The 21,054-nt window shown below is 32.9% G+C and overlaps 1 protein-coding gene across 11 annotated transcripts in view; it reads left to right on the forward strand.

The window, feature by feature from the left end:
• The window catches only part of DMD (dystrophin), a 2,329,373-nt gene that overhangs the window by 996,186 nt on the left and 1,312,133 nt on the right, over positions 1–21,054 (forward strand). For 10 of the 11 annotated variants that reach the window (XR_011968542.1, XM_072616876.1, XM_072616880.1 and 7 more), the window contains 4 exons: positions 6,352–6,474; positions 9,540–9,677; positions 12,592–12,744; positions 13,593–13,775. Coding sequence is in view for 10 of the 11 variants with exons in the window: in XM_072616876.1 (XP_072472977.1) it covers positions 6,352–6,474; positions 9,540–9,677; positions 12,592–12,744; positions 13,593–13,775 (597 nt within the window). In the remaining variant the exon portion in view is untranslated. The remainder of the gene's footprint in view (positions 1–6,351; positions 6,475–9,539; positions 9,678–12,591; positions 12,745–13,592; positions 13,776–21,054) is intronic. The other variant, XM_072616883.1, reaches the window with a different exon arrangement.

Raw genomic sequence — 21,054 nt, forward strand, 5'->3', positions numbered from 1 at the left:
TACATTCATTAAAATTAGAGGTGACTTACTGGAATGCTGACCATTTTGGAGTTAGGACAGCATAACTATCACAGAAAGAATTTGCCAACTACACACAATTGGTCTGTGTTTGTTTGAGCCATCAGCCCACGTAGCAGGTTGCAAATTCATGAAATGATTTATCATGCACTGTATAACATACTGATGGAAAAATCAAAATAAATTTCATCTAATTTTAAAAAGTAAGAAATGGGTAATTTACTTTGTGTTTATCTTCACAAATCTCCATTTTCAAAAATTAAAAAAAAATTTCCAAAGATAGTGATGTAGAATAGACATGGCTGATACTAGTCAATATCACATCAAGAAAATGATAACCAAGTAAAACCACCTGCAGAGATCAGACTTAGATTTAACCCTCTACTGTGATGTCTCACTTTTCATTATCTGACATTTTAATTATTCCAGCTTTAAGTAATTTAATGAACAAGACTACTTACCACTTAATTTGGTTATTTTTGTCTAATGATTCCACCATAGAAAGGCTTCGTCCCAATACATTTCTTTTTTTGGAGAACCAAAGCAAAAGAAAAAGCCAACAATCCTTCATTTTTTAGAGGTTAAATCAGTAAGCTTCTTCAATTTGCCTTTCTAACTAGTCTCCCTTTTCTTCTATTCCTTCTCCTTTTTGCCTTTTCCCACAGCTCCAGTTTTGAGTTGCATTTTAATATTTTACAAGTTTATGCAATTTTCTTTCTCTGATTCAAAACCCATCCATGTTTCTGCTATCATTAATATTGTAAAAAAAAAAGTTTAGGGACAACTTTAGAATCTTTCACAGAAAAAAACAGCATTTTGGGAGATTTGATGGTAATTAGATGAATCTCAAATTGTTTTGTGTTTTTAAGAAGAGTAGATTTCACATTTAAAACTTTTTTTTTGGTTTTGTTATTTGGCAATATTCTTTTCAATTTATGATTAATTATTTCGAGTTGGATTTCAGTTCTTCTAATGTTCAGACTATTTCTTTTCAGAACTGCTATCCTAAGAATAATGATATGAATGCTATATCACCTTTGACTCAAAATTTTTAACACACTCTTCCAGCACATTGATATTTCTTTAATACTAGGTAGCAAAAAATGTTAGTTAATTTGAAATTTATTTTAAAAAATAGACATTAAAAGAAAATCAAAGTGTTTTTCTCACTTTCTCTGTCTCTTTTCCTTTGTGTCAAATTCCCTTTCCTGACTTTTAGTACAAGCTACATGCACTGTGTGTTTTTGTAATTACATATTCATACATAAAATTCATGTTGAAAGTGTAACTTGGTAAATTGTTCTGGAGACCTTGGTTGTAGTATATATAGAGATATTCTTCTAATTTTGGAATGATTTTATTTTATCAATAACTGTAAACTCTCAAAATGTCTTTTGTATGTTTTCTCAATATGTGGTATTATTTAATTGCAATTCTAAGTCTCTTGTGTTCATGTTCTTGTCATTTACAAAAAAACTTTTAGAAGGAGCTTTCATAGTACATAAAGACAATTCATCAATTAGTTTTCTGTTTCTTTAATTTTCTTTATACATCTCAACATAATTCTGACTTTCTAAGTTAAATCAGGAAAAGCACAATGTTCTTAGTTATTTAATTTTTGTGACTCTAATAGCAAAAGTGATGATTTATTGTGTATGTGCATTTATACATTTCTATATCGTGAAAACGTAAATAAACCCTGTAAAAACTGTATACTAATAAAGGAATGGAGTCCACATAATGACCTATGGAGATTTAAGTGAACCAAACAGTGTTTCCTGTGTCATGATTGCATGTTTAATCAGTCCATCATCTTAATAATCAAACCAGTTTTTTCAATTCATTATGCTCTAATAACTTCCCTCTCAGACTGGAAAATGACTGATCTGATCGGGTTGGAAAGATAAGCAAAATAATTTCCTTGATCATTTTTGATACTGTTGGCAATAAAATGACATCATTTAATTTATAACTTGGCTATTTCATATTAATAAGTGAAATTAGCCTATTATGTTCAAAATATATGAAATACCTACTCTACATGAGCTAGATTTCTTGGAGCGTAATTGTTTATAACTATCTGAAGACCTAGGATATAATTTTTAAAGATATTAAGAGAGGAAATGGCTACAAATAGAATCCAAAATTAAATACAACACAACTGATACAAAAAAAAATTAAAGGAACATGAGGCACTTTTTAAATTAATAAATACAGTATCAACGGAGAGTTCAAGAGAGGGAAGAGGACACTTTTGACTAGTTTGTGGTTTAAAAACCTTACAGTCACAGTATGTTAGAGTTGATAAAGGCTTTAGGAATCATTTAACTAAACCCCTCATGAAATACAAGAACCTCTTCTATGACACCTTTACAGAATGATCAGGCAATCTCTACTTTAACAGGTCTGTTAACTAGAAGCTTTAGATGACCATCGTTGTCTGAGAGTTATTTATTTTGTTGAGCATAAATCTCCTTCCCTATAGCTTAATGTCATTGGTCATTTCCTTCCTGAACCTATACAAAATATCTTTGATCCATCTTTGGTGTTTAGTCTCAAATATTTGAAGTTGCCTATCATGTCACCCCAAGACTTCCATTCTCCAAGCCCTAGATCCCCAGTTCTATTCATTGTCTCATAAAAAACAAAAACAACTTTGACATTTCCCATTCTGTCTGCCCTTTGCTGGAGGTACTTCAATTTATTGATGCCCCTTTAAAAAATCTGATTCACAGAATTTAAAATAATACTCCAATATTTTTTAAAAAACTCTGATCTTAAATATTATGAAAGAAAGAAATGTTATGAAAATATTATGAGGGATCTGCTACCATATTAGCTGCAGACAATGGGGGAAGAAAAGAAAAAGCTTGATGAAACCTGTCCTCTGTAAACAGATTCTAATTTTCATAACCAGTTTTAGTAGCTAAATCACACTATTCTTTTCTATTAAAGCCAAGTCAACTGACCCTGAGAGATAATTTCCAAAAGAATTATTTCCAAGACTGGTCTCTCCTACCTAGCGTTTATGTAACCGATTTTTTGAACCTCACTTCAGAATTTTACATTCATCTCTTTTGATTTTAATCTGGTTAGTTTTTGCCCATTTGTTCTACCTGATAGAAATCTTTTTGAATATTAGGATCCATCTAGTCACTCTTGCTCCTATCTTTATGTCACCTACATACCTTTCATATCTTCATTCAAGTTGTTGATAAAATTTCTGAGCAAGAAAGAGCTAAGTGCAAAGTTCAGAGGCATTCAGTGGGAGATTTCACTCCACCTAATCAACATGTATTGGGTAAGATTATTTCAACACCTGCAAATCTACTTGATCCATCCTTTAGGGCTAGACTGTTCTATCTTGTCGAACAGGATATCATGCTAGACTTTTTTCAAGTGATTGCTTAAAATCTTTAACTTCTGTTTTTGAAAGAGAAAGTGAAGTATTTGGTTGGGGAAGAATCAGAAAAAGAAATTTGAGAGACAGGATTGGAAAATCATTTTTCTCTGTGCTTATCAATCACCAATATAGATCATTCTCTCTCTCTCTGTCTCTCTCTGTCTCTCTCTCTTTCTGTCTCTGTCTGTCTCTCTCTTTCTGTCTCTGTCTGTCTCTATGTCTCTCTAGCTGTCTCACTCTCTGTCTCTCTGAATCTCTGTCTCTCTCTCTGTGTCTCTGTCTCTCTCTGTCTCTCTCACACTCTCTCTGTCTCTGTCTCTCTCTCTCTCTGTCTTTCTCTCTGTCACTCTGTCTCTCTCTCTCTCAATCTGTCTCTGCCTCTCTGTCTCTCGCTCTCTGTAATAAGCATTTATATAGCTCCTAGTGTGTACCAGGCACCATGCTGTTTGTTGTTGTTGTTGTTGTTTACAAATTAGATTTCCTTTGATCCTCACAACAGCCCAGTGAGGTGGGTGAGAAACTTAGAGAATGAGTGACTTGTCCAGTCACAGCTAATAAGATTGGATCTGAATTCATGTCTTCCTCACTCCAGGCTTAACACTCCATCCACTATGACACCAGCAGCCTTCCTCCCTGTCCTTCTTTTCCCCATCACCTCCCCCACCTCCTTTCTCTTTTTCTCTTCCTTCTCCCTCCTCCCTCCCACTGTCCCTCTTCCTTTCCTCCTACCACTCTCTTCCTTTTCCCTCTCCTCTCTTCCCCTTCCCTCTTTCCTCTATATTATATGGAAAATAAGTCCTCCTGTAATATATTTCATCATTGAAGCAGTAAGTTCATGAAGCAATAATTTGCCAAAGAGCATAGTAGTTTGAGAGTTACAAGAAAGAGAAGTTATAGTATAGAAGTCTGGTTTAAATAGTAAAATGGAAAATTTTAGGTAATTTGCCATTGAATTGATTTTTATGACAAAAATCCCATTGATATTAAATAAACACATTTGCATATGTTCAATGGATAATTACTGTGTGCCTATGAGTGTATATATGTGCTGCAAATGAAGTGTATATATTCCTATGCACAGATACATTATCTCATTTGCATATATATTTAGATACTGTCTGTGTTATTAATTAGTCATTTTAAAGAGTAGGGATATTGCAAGATTGTTATTTGTTTAATTAAAGTCATGCTTAGTAGGAAAAGTTAACTGTAATAGTTCCTTGATCTGTTTTATTTAAAGGAGGAAGGACTTGAGCTGGTTATACAAAATACAGCAGGACTTAATTATCAATTCATTTAAATTTAAGTTGTGATATTATCACATTATTATTATATTTTACTTTTTCACATAGCAGAGTGAATTTGTTACCCAAAATATTAGCAAGTGTGATAACCCACTCAATAACATATGAATGCCTAATATTAACAAATCACTATAATCTTATGCCTTTTTAATAATCTGCAAATCGATCACAGTGTTATTAAAATATCTTAATTTCAATTAAATGAACTATGAGTCCTTATAGGATCCTGCCTGATAAAATTTTCAGTTCTATTATGAAATCATAGTATATGTGATATTATTAGTAATATAGTTAATTTTGAATTCAACATTGAAAAATTATAGCAGAAATAAATCGAAAATTACTTTTTGTATATTATTTCCTAGAAAATGTCAAGGAATCATTCCCACATTTGAGCATCGCCAAGTGTGGTAGAATGCTTATGGGCATTTATGCCTAATCTCATATATCAGACAATATTTGCATTTATTTTAACCTTAAAGCACCAGATAATGAAAACATCCTCTATTTCCATGGAGGAAAGAAGATTTTTCTACTAAGTGATGGGTGTCTCGATTAAAAGCCTGTAATGTCTCTATAAAAATTCATTTTTAAAAAACCAGTCATAGCTTTATAATGTACATTTTCACTAATGTCATAGAATCAGGGTAACCATATTTTGTCTTATAAATCCACAAAGCATTAAAAAAAAAAAACATTTCCAAGGCATATTCTTATTCAAAGCCTTTTAATAAGATGAAAAATGTTTACAGAGCTAAGCTGCCAAAAGCACAGTATTAATCTTTTGTTTTTTTTTTATTTCATAATGAAGCCTTAGAATACACTTATGAATTTATATTAAATTGTAAATACACACCCATTCATCAAATTTCCCATGTGGTATTTAGCAAAATGAGAGAAAGCTATCCTGTTATTATTTGCAAGTAGTAGCCTCCAGTTATTGAGAAAAAAAAATGCGAAATTAAAGAAACTGAAATGAAATGAAGTATGCAAATTGTCAAAGGGCAGTAAACATATCTTGATATGCGTTCATTAAATTTTGTATGGGGAAAGCAAGTTGGGGAGTATTCTGGGTTTATTTTTTATATGCCAACAGAAAGAGTTCTAAATTCTCTAAATTGTGGCTGCCTTAAAAGTGCATACTGGGTAATTTCACAATAGAAAAAGTTCCATGTAAGGCATTAAAACAAATGTCCGTGTAGTTCTTTTAAATATATGGTGACAATCCTGCATTTTCACCTAATTTTACTGCTTATTGATGTACGAAATAAATGCCAATAGTCTATAAAATGTAAGTAATATTTCTGTCGGAATACTTCAGCTTATATGAGGATAAAATTTATCTGTAGAATATGGAAAATTAGAATGTGGCAAAATATTGAAATTGGCGTATTGGTTATTTTGACAGAATAAAGCCTCTTCTTGAATGATTTTTTTTCAGCTATGGTGATATCATTTATTTTTATTTACATCTATAGGTATTTCTACCACTCATTTCAGGAGTCTTGTAAAATATAAGATAATTCATGCATTTGTAAAGCAACAGGGGGTTGATACCAGATGTATTTTTTGTATGTTTCTAATAAAAATTATTTTGATTTAAATTAGCACTATCTTTTTTTTTAGGCCTCCATTCCTTTGAAGGAATTGGAGCAGTTTAACTCAGATATACAAAAATTGCTTGAACCACTGGAGGCTGAAATTCAGCAGGGGGTGAATCTGAAAGAGGAAGACTTCAATAAAGATATGGTAAATTGGTTGTGATAGAAGTGTGAATGAACTAGGAGTGGGGATGAATAAAGGTCTGGGTAGAAATTAGAATCTGAAATCTTAGCTATAAGCTCCCTACTATATGAGTCCAAAGACAAATGCAGAGTACCCATGTGGGCACTTTATAATGAGTATCAGATTGTGACAAGATCATTTAAGGAATCTTAGGTATTGCTCAGCAATTTGGTTTTAACCTGTGCTATCTTCAGTATGAAAGAGCAAAATGCAACTTTGAGAAAAAGCTGAGTCAAATCAGGAAGCAAACCTGCAGATTAATCTCTAACTCAACTATCTAATATAACCAGTATTTGTCACTGGCAGTTTTTCTCCAGGGTTATCAAATACAACTGGTGGCTATTGCCAACAATTTGTCTCCAGTGCAATGATTCAGAGAAGGAGACGTGCTCACAAATAATTTAGAGAAATAAGTGCAGTGATAAACTGTCAAAGGAGACCCAGCTTAGCTAAGTTCAGAAAGATTCATGACCATAAAATTAGCCACCAGGTGACTTTTTTTCGGATGGGTGACACAGCAGCTCAGTGAATCTTTCTACTATTTAGATGGTCTATGATAGGCAGTGGAAAGGTTCACACTTATGAATTAATAGGACTTTTTTGAAGTATATGCATATATATACATATATGTGCACATATGTTTGTATATATGTGTATAAATACATGTATATACATATACGTGTATGCATATATATATATGTATATATAGTCCCCAAACGGAATAATAACAAAAAACTAGACCTATAGTCATCTAAAGCCTATTGTCATGTGAGGAATAAAGGATACTGGACCGCTTTCACCACAGGAGAGCACTTACAACAATTTCAAAATTCTCTGTGATTTGATAAATTCTCCAGCCTGTTTCACGGCCTCCTTTTTCCCTCTGTTCCATCACCCTTTACACACTTTATTTCTCTCTCAACAGCTATCACTATCTATAGCTCTTTCTGTCTTGCCATATACCTTAGTATAGACCTCTGCCTCATCATACAGAGCTTTCAAATATGTCAGCAGGTGATGTTGGAGGCAACAGCTGAAAGAGACTATGTAACTAGACAAAGCATAAGTAACTAAAGCATGGTAATATGAAGAAAAAAGATATATCCCTCCACCCAAATTAGTTCTCATTGGAGTCTGTCCTACTGGAGCTACCTGTATTCAAGCTCCTTATGTAGCTGGTTTGGTGGTATTGCCACCTCACCTAGAGGGAAGAAAAATAAGAAGAGGTATCAAGGCTTTCCCAGAGGCTCAGCTACAGGTACTGCCTATCAGCAATGAAGCAAGCAATCAACCAGAACTTACCAAGGTGAAGGAAAAGAACTATGGTAATGATAATGATAATAATACCAGCTCACATTTTGTAGCACTTTAATGTTTGCAAAGAGAACTATACTATGCACCTTATTTCATTTGAGCCTCACAAAAACTCTGTGAGGTAGGTACTACCCATTTTGCAGATAAAGAAACTGAGGCTTAGAGAGATTAAATGACTTGCCCAAGGTCTTATAGCTAGAGAATATCTCAGGTAGGACTGAACCTAGATCATCTTAACCATCACTCGACTCACAACACCATCTTGCCTTGCTAATGCAACTGATAAACCATCTGACTTATTGTCTATGTTGGCATATGACTATTATGTAGTGAAATGAAACTCCATTTCAATTCTAGAAAGTACTGTATGGTTGGAAGGTGCCAAAATGTGTAAAACATCCTATATCTAAGAGATGAATACTATATCCATGTGGCACTGTTTTTCTCAGTTGGCTCTTCCCCATTTAGTACTGAAATAAAAACATTTATCATTTTAATCCCCAAAATTACAGTCCTTATGATTTTCATTTCTTTTTTTTCATTTTCTTTTCCATTTTTAACTTAGCAAAGGAACCCTGGATTTTAGTACAGAATTTGTCCTCTTTATGTCAGTAGTATTCCCACACTAATGAGTTAGAAAATAAAAAGAATGCTAAAAATTAATTGTAAACATCACATGCCAATACATATAAATACGCTAAATGAAAAAGAAATGTTTTTGTTTATGTAATTTTGAAGTAATCAAAACAAACCATAATTATTTCATGTGATAAAATCAACATGAACAATAGGTTATTTGAAATGTCTGTTTTGTGTACCATTTTATACACATGTACATGCACAAAGATATTCATTCACTGAACACTTTATGTTTCCACTGAGATAAGTTTAAAAAAATATATAGGAGAGGTAAAATTCACATAATTGAGAGTTAAACTCACTTAAAAAGATTAGAGTACTGTCAATCACTTGAGTTTCCTATAAAGCCACCACTAAAATTAAAACATATGTCTAGATTTAAGATAATTACTAGAGCCTTAAATAATATTTAAATTAAAAATGTAAGATATTTTAATATTTCAGATTGTTTGAAATATATAAAGTTTGTTCAAAAAACAGACTAAATCAAACTTTCCTATGACTTTGAAGAAAAATTCTTCTAACGTATAATTTCTTTACAGAAAAATATATGTACCAAAGGAAAAGCCCATCTGTATGTGTATATACATAAATACAGATGTATATGTATATATACATATGTGTGTTAATATGTAATGTATATGTGTTCATGTATAATTAACTTGATTAAAGCGGTGGGAAAACAATAAATATGAACTTAAACATGAAATTCTACATTCTTTTTTGTATCAATTTTTATACTAGTTGCTAATAATGATATCAATTGAAACTTTTTTTCGGGATTTACCCATTTTTTTAGTACAATCTTAAAAAGCAAAACAAATTCTTATGACACAACTGTGAAGTCTGTACACTTTTTTTCCTCCCCCTACACACTTTCCACCTAAAAATAACTGCAAAATTGCACTAATTTATCCTATTTTTTCATTTAAAAATGAAAATATATTCATGCAATCCTTTTATAAATTCCACAAAAATGCAAGTTTTAAATGTTTTTAGATAGTGTCGTTTTTTTCTGATAATGATTGTGATTTATTTTTACCAAAATGAAGACTATACTTGTTGTTTTTAATCAGAGTGAAGACAATGAGGGTACTGTAAAAGAGTTGTTGCAAAGAGGAGACACCTTACAACAAAGAATCACAGATGAGAGAAAGCGGGAGGAAATAAAGATAAAACAGCAGCTGTTACAGACAAAACATAATGCTCTAAAGGTATAGGAGTTAAAATTATAATATACCTTGCCTGTGTTGTTCTTCTTTATATAGGATAAAATTCTCTGTTCATAAATAAATCTGCATAGTATATTGGTGATTGGAGATATAAATTAATATGGTTAAATGTGTGTATTGACTTCATTAAGCATTTCTAATTTATGTCATTTTTTATTAAAGAAAAATATTGTTTTGACATCTACCAACAAGGTTTAAATCATATTGCATTGGTTGTTTGAATATTTTTTTCTGGACTATATATAATTAGAAGCATATTAAGGATGCTTAGTTACCTAAATTTTAAGCTTTTAATTTCCTGAACTATTAAAAAATTATGTTTTATTGTGTTTGTTTTGAAACTCAAGTTTGATGACCAGTCCTAACAGGTGATATTTTATTTTATTAAGTGTTCATGTATGTGTGTATATATATATGCATATATATGTATATGTATGTATACACACACACATACACACATTGGGATATGATTCAACTAGTTTTCTGGCATCACGACACTTGCTGGAAAAAGACTTTGAATGATTGTGCTGAATTTTTTTCTAACGCATCTTGCCCTTAAGAAATTTATCTAACCTGAGGAAAGCAATCCCACTTTCCCAGCAGTAGAATAACCCTGGAAAGAAACTTAAGAATCCTGAATGAAAAGAATTGTTTTAACATCCAAAAATAATACTGTCAGACTTTCATTTAAGCATATATCAGCTCTCAAATGTTGAATAAGGATTTTTGTCATAAAAGCAGAAAAGCATGTTTATTTTCTGTAATTAATACTTGGCTAGCTTTTGGGCAGAATCTGAACAAGTTTTGTGAATTGGTGATTCTTTTGCATGGCAATATTAACTATTTTGCATGCGTGACTGGTTTTCTACTAGTGTTAATTGTAATACTTCTCATTGTTAATAGTAGTGCTAAAGTAAATCAGTCTTTCATAGCTATGACTAGGTAGATGGAGTCTGTATTCTATATGCAAATCAGAGAATAAAACTCTATTCTGTAGAGTCAGACAATCAAAAAACACTGCTGGGAATGTAATTACATGATATTGTGACTGCAAGGAATCTGGAAGAAAAGTTTAATTGGCTAGCAGCTGTTCTGAAGGTAACTGCTGATAAATACAGTCGATAGAAAACACCTATTTCTTACAGAAATATAAGTGAAAACCAGAAGGTGCTCAGAATTTCTGAAGGCTTTGTTGGCTTTTGGTTATGATGAGGTTTAGGGACTGTCTACCAGGACTTTGCAAAGGTACTTAAATACAATTATGTTTTTAATAACGGGTTTTTTGTAATTGTTTATAAATAGTCTACATTACTTTTCATTTTCATTTGAGGGAAACTGGCCTAAATTCTATGATCCCTTTATGATTCTCTATGAGCCCTTTTCTTTTGACAGTCAAGTAAACGACAATACAAAGTACCTTGGCCTAATATGGTTATGTCTTTATTGCTTTAAAAAAAACCTCACATTCTAAGTGGTCCATCAAAAGTAGGGGCAAAACTTCCTGGGGGATAGAGATGGGTGAAGAAGGACAAGGGATAAAATCAATCCAGCCTTCCATTTAAAGTTGCAGTAAGTTATAGACGCAGAATTGGAAATAAATGGGAATTAACGTACTTCCACATAATTTGACCCAAGCTATATCCACGAAAAATCATTCATGTCAATAAATCTCAATTACGTTTCTATGCCCAAGTCTATACTGACCTTGGTGCAGTCACATTGTTATAAATCCACATGGCTCCAACTGTCTAAGCCTAGCCTTTACACAATCATTAAAATATTAAAATTTATTTTTCAGTAGTTGAAAGTTGTTACTTTCTTTTAACAGATTTAAGTCCAATATGTAAACATAATTGCTACTGCAATAAAGTAATGAAAGCCATTTATGCAGACTTGTGATACTACTTTTAATTATGATAAAATGGCATTCAGACGCTTTCTATTGATCCAACAGATATTGGGTATACTTGCCTAGACTACGGTGATTGATTTTTTTCTTAGGTGACTCAATAAAGGCATTCAACCTTGACAGATAAATCTCAATGGAATATCAAACAGTTCAAACAAATTCAAATAAACTATTTTCTTATCAAATTGATTGGAAACCATGTAGCTTTCTTTCCTCTTTTTCTGATGGTAAGTAAGTTACTTTGGGTATGGAGATTCTTATTTTTATTAGTGTAAAATACAAAAAGATGTTGGTATCATTAGTCATTCTTTTAAAAGAATTGTTCAGTCATTGCCCTTTGTATTTTTTTCTTTTTCCTGTAGAAACAGAGACTCTATTAAAATTAAGCTTTGGAAGAACTTAACAGAAAAAATTAAATGTTGCATGCCCTACTAATAATAAATTTCATTTTTTTGTAATAGCTCATGAAGTCTTGATCACATGAATGTCTGTTGCTTGAATGTATCTGAACTTTTTTTTTGACTTGTCTGAATTTGCATTTGATATTTTTTATACATTTCTTAGCATCCTACAGCCTCTTATACTTACGTAATTATCTAGTTGGCTGAATATTTTCTTCGCCCCCCAAATGTCATATCAAAACTGAATTCTCAAAGAGCAACACATTTAATCCTTTAAAAGAAATTAACTAAGTATGGCAGTACATCTCAAAACAAATTTGGACCAAGAATCAACAAATAATTTAGATGTGTTCAGATCTCTTAGGTTTGTGTATGTTTGTGTGTGTGTGTGTGTGTGTGTGAACTCCTTACCCTACATATTCCTATTTTGCCTTTTTTTAATCTTCACAGAATTAAACAGGCAAATTTGACCTAAGTGTTAAAGATTGTGAAGGTCTTTAATTTTAAAGTAACAACATAATAAGCACCAATTAAAAGACTCTAAACCTTTTCATTGATAATCTAATAATGTCTGCACTATGAACAGGATTTGAGGTCTCAGAGAAGAAAAAAGGCTCTAGAAATTTCTCATCAGTGGTATCAGTACAAGAGGCAGGCTGATGATCTACTGAAATGCTTGGATGACATTGAGAAAAAATTAGCCAGTCTACCAGAACCCAAAGATGAATGGAAACTTAAGGTAATGTTGTTTCAGAATGCCAATAGTAGTTTTTATGTCATGCTCTATTAATTTCAAAATAAACTATATGTAGACCATAATAAAATTCTTCATCTTCTTGTTCTCCCTACTAGCAGTCTGTGACTTGATGCATTTCTTTGTATTACTAATATTTGTAAATGTTTTATTGTATTAAATGTTATTCAAGTTATATGAAGCTGATTAAATAAAATGTTTGACTTGTGTAAAATAGATTGAGAAATGTTATGTGTTTCTAGTAAAAGTTGTAATTGACTTTGTGTATCTTTGTTCCAGATGAACAAATGACTTTTCCGTATATGGACGCCTTCTTTTTCATGTTAGCACATTCATTTCATCTGAGCATTTTCATGCACCTCTGTCAAATCTATGTAGATTCATTTCCCTATTGTCTGAAGATTTTTTCAGTTATCACTTTCTTCTTTTGCTTCATTCTCTGTTGAGTTTCTTCAAAAGTTAAGAAAAAGAGCACTAACCAATAATTCAATGAACCCTTGAATATTTGATTTATACAATCCCTAATAACAGACTTATGGCTTCAGTTTTCAGTCACCAAAATTTAAAAGAACAAATATATGGCAATTATTTTTGTAACCCTCACATACACTCTAATAGAAACTATTTTTTTTAAGAAATACATCCAAAGAGATACTTGAAATTGATTTATTTTACTCCAGCATACAGTGAGGTCTATCCCTAACTGTATTTTTTCTGATTTCCATAAAATGGAAAGCCTGTGAGAGTTCTGAAAGAGGTATTTGCTACTTTCAGTTGGTTGCTGTGGTTGGTTAGCTAACTGCCCTGGGCCCTGTATTGGTTTTGCCCACTAGGAGATTGATCGTGAGTTGCAGAAGAAGACAGAAGAGTTGAATGTGGTGCACAGACAAGCTGAGAGCTTGTCTAAGGATGGGGCCGCAAAGGCTGTGGAGCCAACCCTGATCCAGCTCAGCCAGCGCTGGCGAGAAATTGAGAACAAATTTGCTCAGTTTCGGAGACTCAACTATGCACAAATTGTGAGTTGTTACTGGCAAACCAATGTGTTTGCAACTCCTACTATTACTAACAGAGCCCTACTAATGATAAGGAAAATCTCAGATAAAATTCCAACTCCTCCAAACCTTACCTTCAAGTCAACAGCTTCCTATCTTATTGAGCTACTGACTTGTTTTTAGAATGATTTTTTTTTAAAAGGCAGCCTTGAAGTAACCAGTGACAGACAACGATCCCATTTTCACAAAAAGAAAAGAGTATCTTAATTTTTTTTTTGCCTCATCATTTTTCCATAACATTAGAAGTGTAAACTCGTCAGCATATCATACATTTACTTTATTTCAACATACATGTCTAATCAAAAAGAAAAAAATGTATTACTTTCCCAGGATCATCCCATGCAAATTTTAATTGTTTTTATGTACATGTAGTCTATAATAAATATATGTTGGGAAATTTTTCTTACATTTTTTGTGTATGGCTCTTTTAACAGAATGGAATGAATTTGAACTGAGAAATAAATTATATATGTGCTAAATAAGTTAAAATGACTATATTATAGAATCTAATGCTTTGTAAGCATTTGATTGATAGATGATGGGGATCGAATATCATGTATGTTGCCGGGTGTTGACTGGAAATCTTGTGACAGTCATTGACTAGAAACTGCAGTATCATAAAGCCTGGGGTCCTTCTTATGGTTTCCCTTTTTCTTTTCCTCTTGTTTTTTTTTTTTTAAATTTGCAATATGAAATGATACATTTACCACTGAATACTTAACCAAAGAAAACATTGACAAATGTAGTATGTCAAAGTCTACCCAACCATTAGTAGATATTTCTACTCAGGAAATTTTTCTGTGACTTTATTTATTCTATCTGAAATATGAATTGTCTTTTGAAAAATCACTTTAACCTCTTAGTATATATAACTTTTAGACATATAACCCAACATGCATATTTCAATGTTATGCATCAAGCAAAGAATTACATAATTTGCAAGTTTGTTTCTTACTTTAAGATTGCATTACATTTTGAGTTCATAAATATAAGTATATATATATATATTTTACAAAATGAAATTGTCTAAAATATTATACCAATGAGAACATTTGTGCAGTTGCAATGAGCAATCCAAGAAATATTGAAATGATATTATGTTATTTGGCTTTGTTCTAGTTGATGGCTTTTCTCATCTTATGCTTCATATTAGACTTTATGATTCTGATCAGTCATAGATCATTAAAGCTTATACTGAAAAGCTGTATGAATATATTACATATGTATATGTATATATATATGTATGTATATATATATATACCAAGTAAAATGAAAGATTTCAGGAAGCTATCCAGGTAATTCAAGGTAAAATTAAATGGATTTATCAGGAGAAAATGTTTCTTTTGACCTGAATTATCTAGCTAGTTTCCTCAGTTCTCTCTTTTGCATCAAAACTTTATAGACAGTCAGATTCTGAAAAGAATTGTTGGCAATTAATATATTCTTATAAATTTGTACCAAAGTTGAAAGCTGCTAATTGCCTAGGAAAAATAATTAATATGCAGTATTAAAAACAAAATTACAATATATGTTAATAATATTTTACTGAAACCTTGAGATATAATTTCTCCATATAATATGCATTCAGGAGCATGAAATGCCTTTCATAGTCATGTGACATAAATTGTTCAATCAGAAAGAAGTTTGGAAATGTTTTAGGGTTAACTCCTGATTATCTATGGCAATACTGTACATTAATTCATGCATACAAAATAATGGATAATGACATTTGGTCTTGGAATATAATTAGAGCTTTAGCATCCAGGAATATATGTCAATATCTCCAGAAAATGTTTGTAGAGTAGAGAATACTGGATGATGAATTAAAGGATTTGGATTTTGGATCTGGTTCCATGACTTATTAGTCTAATGACCCTTGGCAAGTTATCAGAGTTGCTCTTCTATAAAATATGGAGAGTAATCCCTTCTCTGCCTAACTTAAAAATTTTTTTTGAAGATTAACTGAAATGTTTAGCAACACACTAAAAAATATCACTGCTTTGCAAATATAAAGCATTATTATGAGTTCTCCAGACTCATTTGCCTATTTCTATGTTTTAGACAATGGTTACTGACATGAGTGATTAGCAACATTGTTTCTATGTGGTGGTACCAAAGAAACAGCATGATCAGAGTTGAACAGACCAAATAAATAGGATAATGGGAATCATTCTCTAATGTCTCTGCCGATGTCTTTGTAGTCACAACCTTCGCTTATATCAACACTCTTTACAAACATACGGAAATGGACGTATAAACTCTAGACCTGGCATGTTTATTTAGTTCCATGTTGGCAATACAGGACATGAATAGTGACAGTGGGGAGAGAACCCTGAATTATCAAAAATACAATATGGAAATGGCAGTTTTCTCAAAAGATAATAATAATGATCATTATTACAATGAAAAATAATGAGTGTCTGTATGGTGTTTTAGATTTGTAAAGCACTGTGTGTGTGTATAAAATCTATTTTGATCTTCACTACCACCCTATAATTTAGGTGCTATTAATATTTCCACTTTTTCCCTAATCAGAGTTTCTGTCAATCAGTTGTGGCAGCAATTATACCAGTAGTATTCTTAAACAAAGGCAGTAACTTTTTGTCATATCCAAGGGATCCCAGAATGGTAGTGGTTGACTGAAGAAACAAGATACTCTCTTGGGAGATCACAGCAGCAAGGCCCAGTTGAAGTAAATAGAGAGTTCTCCCTATTAGACCCCAGGGGGAAGAAATGATTACTAGACAGAACACTGCCAAAGGTCAGCATGATTTAGGAAGCCTAAACTATTTCTCAGGACCAGAGTGAACTCAAACCAGGAAGATAATAAAAGATGGGGTATCAAATTCACTATTCTAAGGGATAACTTGGGGACAGGAAATGTAGATATCATATTAAGATAAAGTATCGAGTTAATTGGGAAACAGGGTCCAAAGCAGGAATGTTCTTAATAGAATTGGAAGTGAATCTCTCTAATTTGAAAAATACTGCCTTTGGATACCATGGACAGTCCTCATTGTTCTGTCTCTTTTGGCACTTAAAAGGGTTTGACCTGACAAGATTGTGATTCCTGGCTGGGCTAGAACATTGAGAATATAGTATAGTATTATTCTAATTTTTCTATTTTCGTCAATGATACTATCATTCTTCTCAACAAAGGCTGGCCTGCTGGTCAAATCTAGCCCGCCTTTTGTTTTTGTTTTTTGTTTTTCTTATGGTCCATAAGCTAAGAATGATTTTTAAAATTTTAAATATAGTTTTATTGTATTTAAGTATATGAAAAGCTTGGGTCAGCCCCTGTGCGAGAGCTGCCACTTGAAACATTCAGGTAATATTTTGTTCTTTCCCTAACTCATTCCCAAAATCCTTTGAGTTATCAACTCATAATGATGCTATCTCCATGCTATTTTTGACTTCTATTTTCTTCTACTCATTCACATTAAACTTCCTCTTATTCATAAGTTTATTACCTCTTTGTTGGACTCCTGAAATAATAGTGATAATAATTATTTTTTCCTGAAATAACCTCCTAACTAGTGTCCATATCCCTTGTCTCAGTCTTCTCAAATCCATCCATCAAAGAGCTTTCTTTTACATTTTGGGGATACTGCCAAAATAATCAGACTGTTCATATGTTATCTGTCATTATTAAGGCATGATTATCCCATACCCTTTTCCAATCACACACTTCCTTGATCATGTCTTTTATTCTAATTTTCATGTTCAGTCCATGATTGGATGATAAACTACCTGAGCCAAATCAATCAGGAATATGAAGTTATTTTCACAAATTTCTTTCTTTTTTGCCTCCACCCATTTTTCCCCTTTGTAACATCAGATTTGGGTTTGTTTTGCTACCATCTAGAATTTTCCTTGGGAATATCAGAATTGGTTTCATTTCTAGGTCTCCAAAGCAAAGGTCATAGGGGTGGCAGCACTCATACAAGCACTTTGGCTAAAAATATATCAGGGATGGAGCAAACATTATTTCACCTGAAACAAAATGCCAAGATTTGCATCCAATGCCACAAAAAATCAAAACAACCTTCTGTCCTGCACAGATGTATTCCCACTTCCCAGGAACTTATATAGTACCGTCTTCTTTCCAAAAGGCAAAAAGCACATCATGTTGCTGGAGAATCAAACAACAGTCTTTCTCTGGTGAGCTCCACATTCCTTAAAGACCTATAACATACTCCCAATTTATCATACTATTCTAGGGCTGAAAATCTCTGCTTCCACAAGGGGAAAGGAGCAGAAATTGCTAGAATCAAGTCATCACTTCTCCAGCGAACTTCTCCCTTCACTTCACCTATGATCCTCCGGCTATTTATGACTATTTTAGTGTTGAGGTTTCCACGTAAGGGGGAAACATTTGGTGATCACGAAAAACTCAATACTCTCCCTTGACTTTTCATAGTCCACATAACTCATGGTACCAGTGAAGGATGAGATCTAAATTTACTCTACCATATTGTGCTCTGTCATTCCCTGCTTCTGGTCTATTGCTCTTGTATGGTACTGCAATTCTTCTCTATCAGCCAGGAACTCACCATTATTCATCATTCCTTTCTCTATCATCAGTAGACTCGGTCTCTTGATTTCTTTGCTTGTTGAGGAATCCCTCTCCTTTTATCACTTCAATTTCACTGAAAACTAGAGTCACTGCAGCTCTTGATCAGGCACAGAATCTCTTTGTCACTCTATTGATAACATTTCTTGGCTGTATAGTTCTTTGCTGCATATGATTCTCACAGGGATGTGTAGACCCACTATGCATTGTTTAATTGCCCTTTTGGCTACTTATTTGGATTCTTGCTCGTATTGTCTACAAAGCAATGGCAACAAAAAGTCCATGTTTCTCTACTGTCTGGTACCCTTAACTCAATGCTATCCAACCCTTTGGCTTCTGTCCACACAACTCTACATGAACTGGTCTTTTTAAGGTAAACAGTGAGGTAGCATGGTACAGTAGGAAGAACACTGGATTTAGAATCAGAGGATTTGAGTTTTAATACTGGCTCTAAAATTATGTGTACGACCTTAGAAATTCTCTTATGGTCTCTAGGTCTCCATTTCCCTTCTACTAAATAAAGGATTTGAGCCAGAAGACTTCTTAAATACTTTTTACCTCTGAGTTTGTCATCCTATGACCTGTTCACCAAATTTAATGAATGCTTCTCAGTTCTTACCCTCATTTACCTTTTAGCAACATTGGGCACTTTGAATGAGCTTATCTCCTTTGGTGTTTTCTCTTCTTTTGGCTTCTATGATGCAATGCTCCTGGTCCTGCTCCTTATCTAACTACTGTCTGTTTTTTCTCTTGGCTACTCCTTACCAGGTTAGTAAACAGGCAATTAGATTTTTAAAAAATAAAGGCCAGGCCCGAGGTGATAGTGAAAACTCTAGGCAAGAAATCAATGACCAGAAGATACAGTGGAACGAAAGGGTCATAGCAAAGTAGACATAAAAATAAATCATTACAGACATGTTATTAGCAACAGAGATACCTTGATTCTGAGGCAAACTTCTGTCTCACCCAGAAGCACTCATAATTTTTCTCCTGATATGAGACTTAATCTGTTTTAGGCTTACAAGTAGCAGCAGGGAAGAGACTGTAGAGAAGGAGTATGTAGGTTGAAAAAAAGGATAAATTCAGGCAATTGGTATTCCATGGAAATTCTCTTCTATATATGTCATTATATATAAGCAGACATACATTTCATCATTTTTCCAACTTATTACATATTCCTATATTAGTACTGTATCAGACTGCATAGGTAGGGAAATTGTCAATATTTTCATAGTATATATACCCTATTTTTTAGACTTCTGTATTTCAATCATATACAACATTATTTGGTGTTGGTACTCCATCTATAGATGCAGAACATGGTACCACCATAACTGAGAAGAAGAGTGTCTTCAAAATTTGCGTTAGCCAAAAAAAAATCATCCCGTGTCTGGTCTTTGGACAAGTCATCTGTTACTGGACCCATATTGAAAGCCTACCCATCTTTGGAGAACTTACCACATTCTTACTCTGCTGGCATAACCTGTAAGAATCACATTATAATGAGATATCAGAGTAAGACTTTAATGGAATATGCCATAACAAAATGTCATACAAATTTTATTTTAGAACTCAAAGTCAAGGTCTTCCCAATATAGATTGCTGTCCTGGCTGGTCCTAGACTTCAGCTTTATTTACCTCACATCTAACCAGCCATCTACATCAATTCTTCCCCCTCTTCCCAGTCTCTACTATCTTCCTAAGTTGCTTTGTAAATCACTATTATATCAGACTGTCTAGGTAACAAAATTTACAGTATTTTAATAATTGACACTCTTTATTACTTAGGCTTCCATACTTTCTCTTTCCCTGAATATTACTTACTTCCCTGTACATGTCTTGCCTCAAGGGTAGAGAGAAGAACTCATGATAAATAATGAAAATGAGACCTATTTCATTAATGCTAGCCAGACCTTGGACATAACCTATGGAAATCCCATGTTAGGGGTCACCGTAATACCATGATAGGGACTCAAAATAGGAGTATTAATAAATGATCTATTAACATATCAATTTAATAAACAAAACTAAAAATCTCTGACATGCTATTATTTTTTCATAATAATTTATAAATACTCCTAACCCTTCTTTGTGCTTTCTTTCTTTTAAAATTTAGTATCTAGCTTTAAACAAAAGCCTTAGCATTTATCCTTAACTTAATTCAATTTCAGACCTATGACCTCTTTAACTGTTTGGGAAATTTTCTTTGTTAGGGAGCATCTGTCTCTAATTGAGACATTTCTTCTTATTTGTTTTGAGTTCCTTCTTCTTTCAACTAAGATACTTCAATTCTCTGTTCAGATATTATCTCTTTTCTATGAACATGAAGTAATCTTTTATTTACATGGAACATAAAACCTATATTTATTTCCCCAATTGTAAGAACATTTTTACAAGTCTTTATCTTTTTTCCTGACAAAAATGCAAGAAAGGAATGTCAATGGTCATATTTGCAGGCCCCTGTCTTAACAGAAATTTCTATAACAATCCCAGCATGTGTTCATCTAGCCTCTACTTGAAGATCTTGCAGTAGGGAACATACTTTCTTCCCTAGGTGGCTCATTTAACTTTGAGTGTTAATTATTCAAAAGTGTTTTCAGCCTTCTATTGACATAAACCTTGCTAAAATAGGAGAACATACTGTTTAAGAGAACCTTATAGTAAATTTCT

This window comes from Notamacropus eugenii, chromosome 5, assembly GCF_028372415.1.
Source record: "Notamacropus eugenii isolate mMacEug1 chromosome 5, mMacEug1.pri_v2, whole genome shotgun sequence".
NCBI lineage: Eukaryota > Metazoa > Chordata > Mammalia > Diprotodontia > Macropodidae > Notamacropus > Notamacropus eugenii.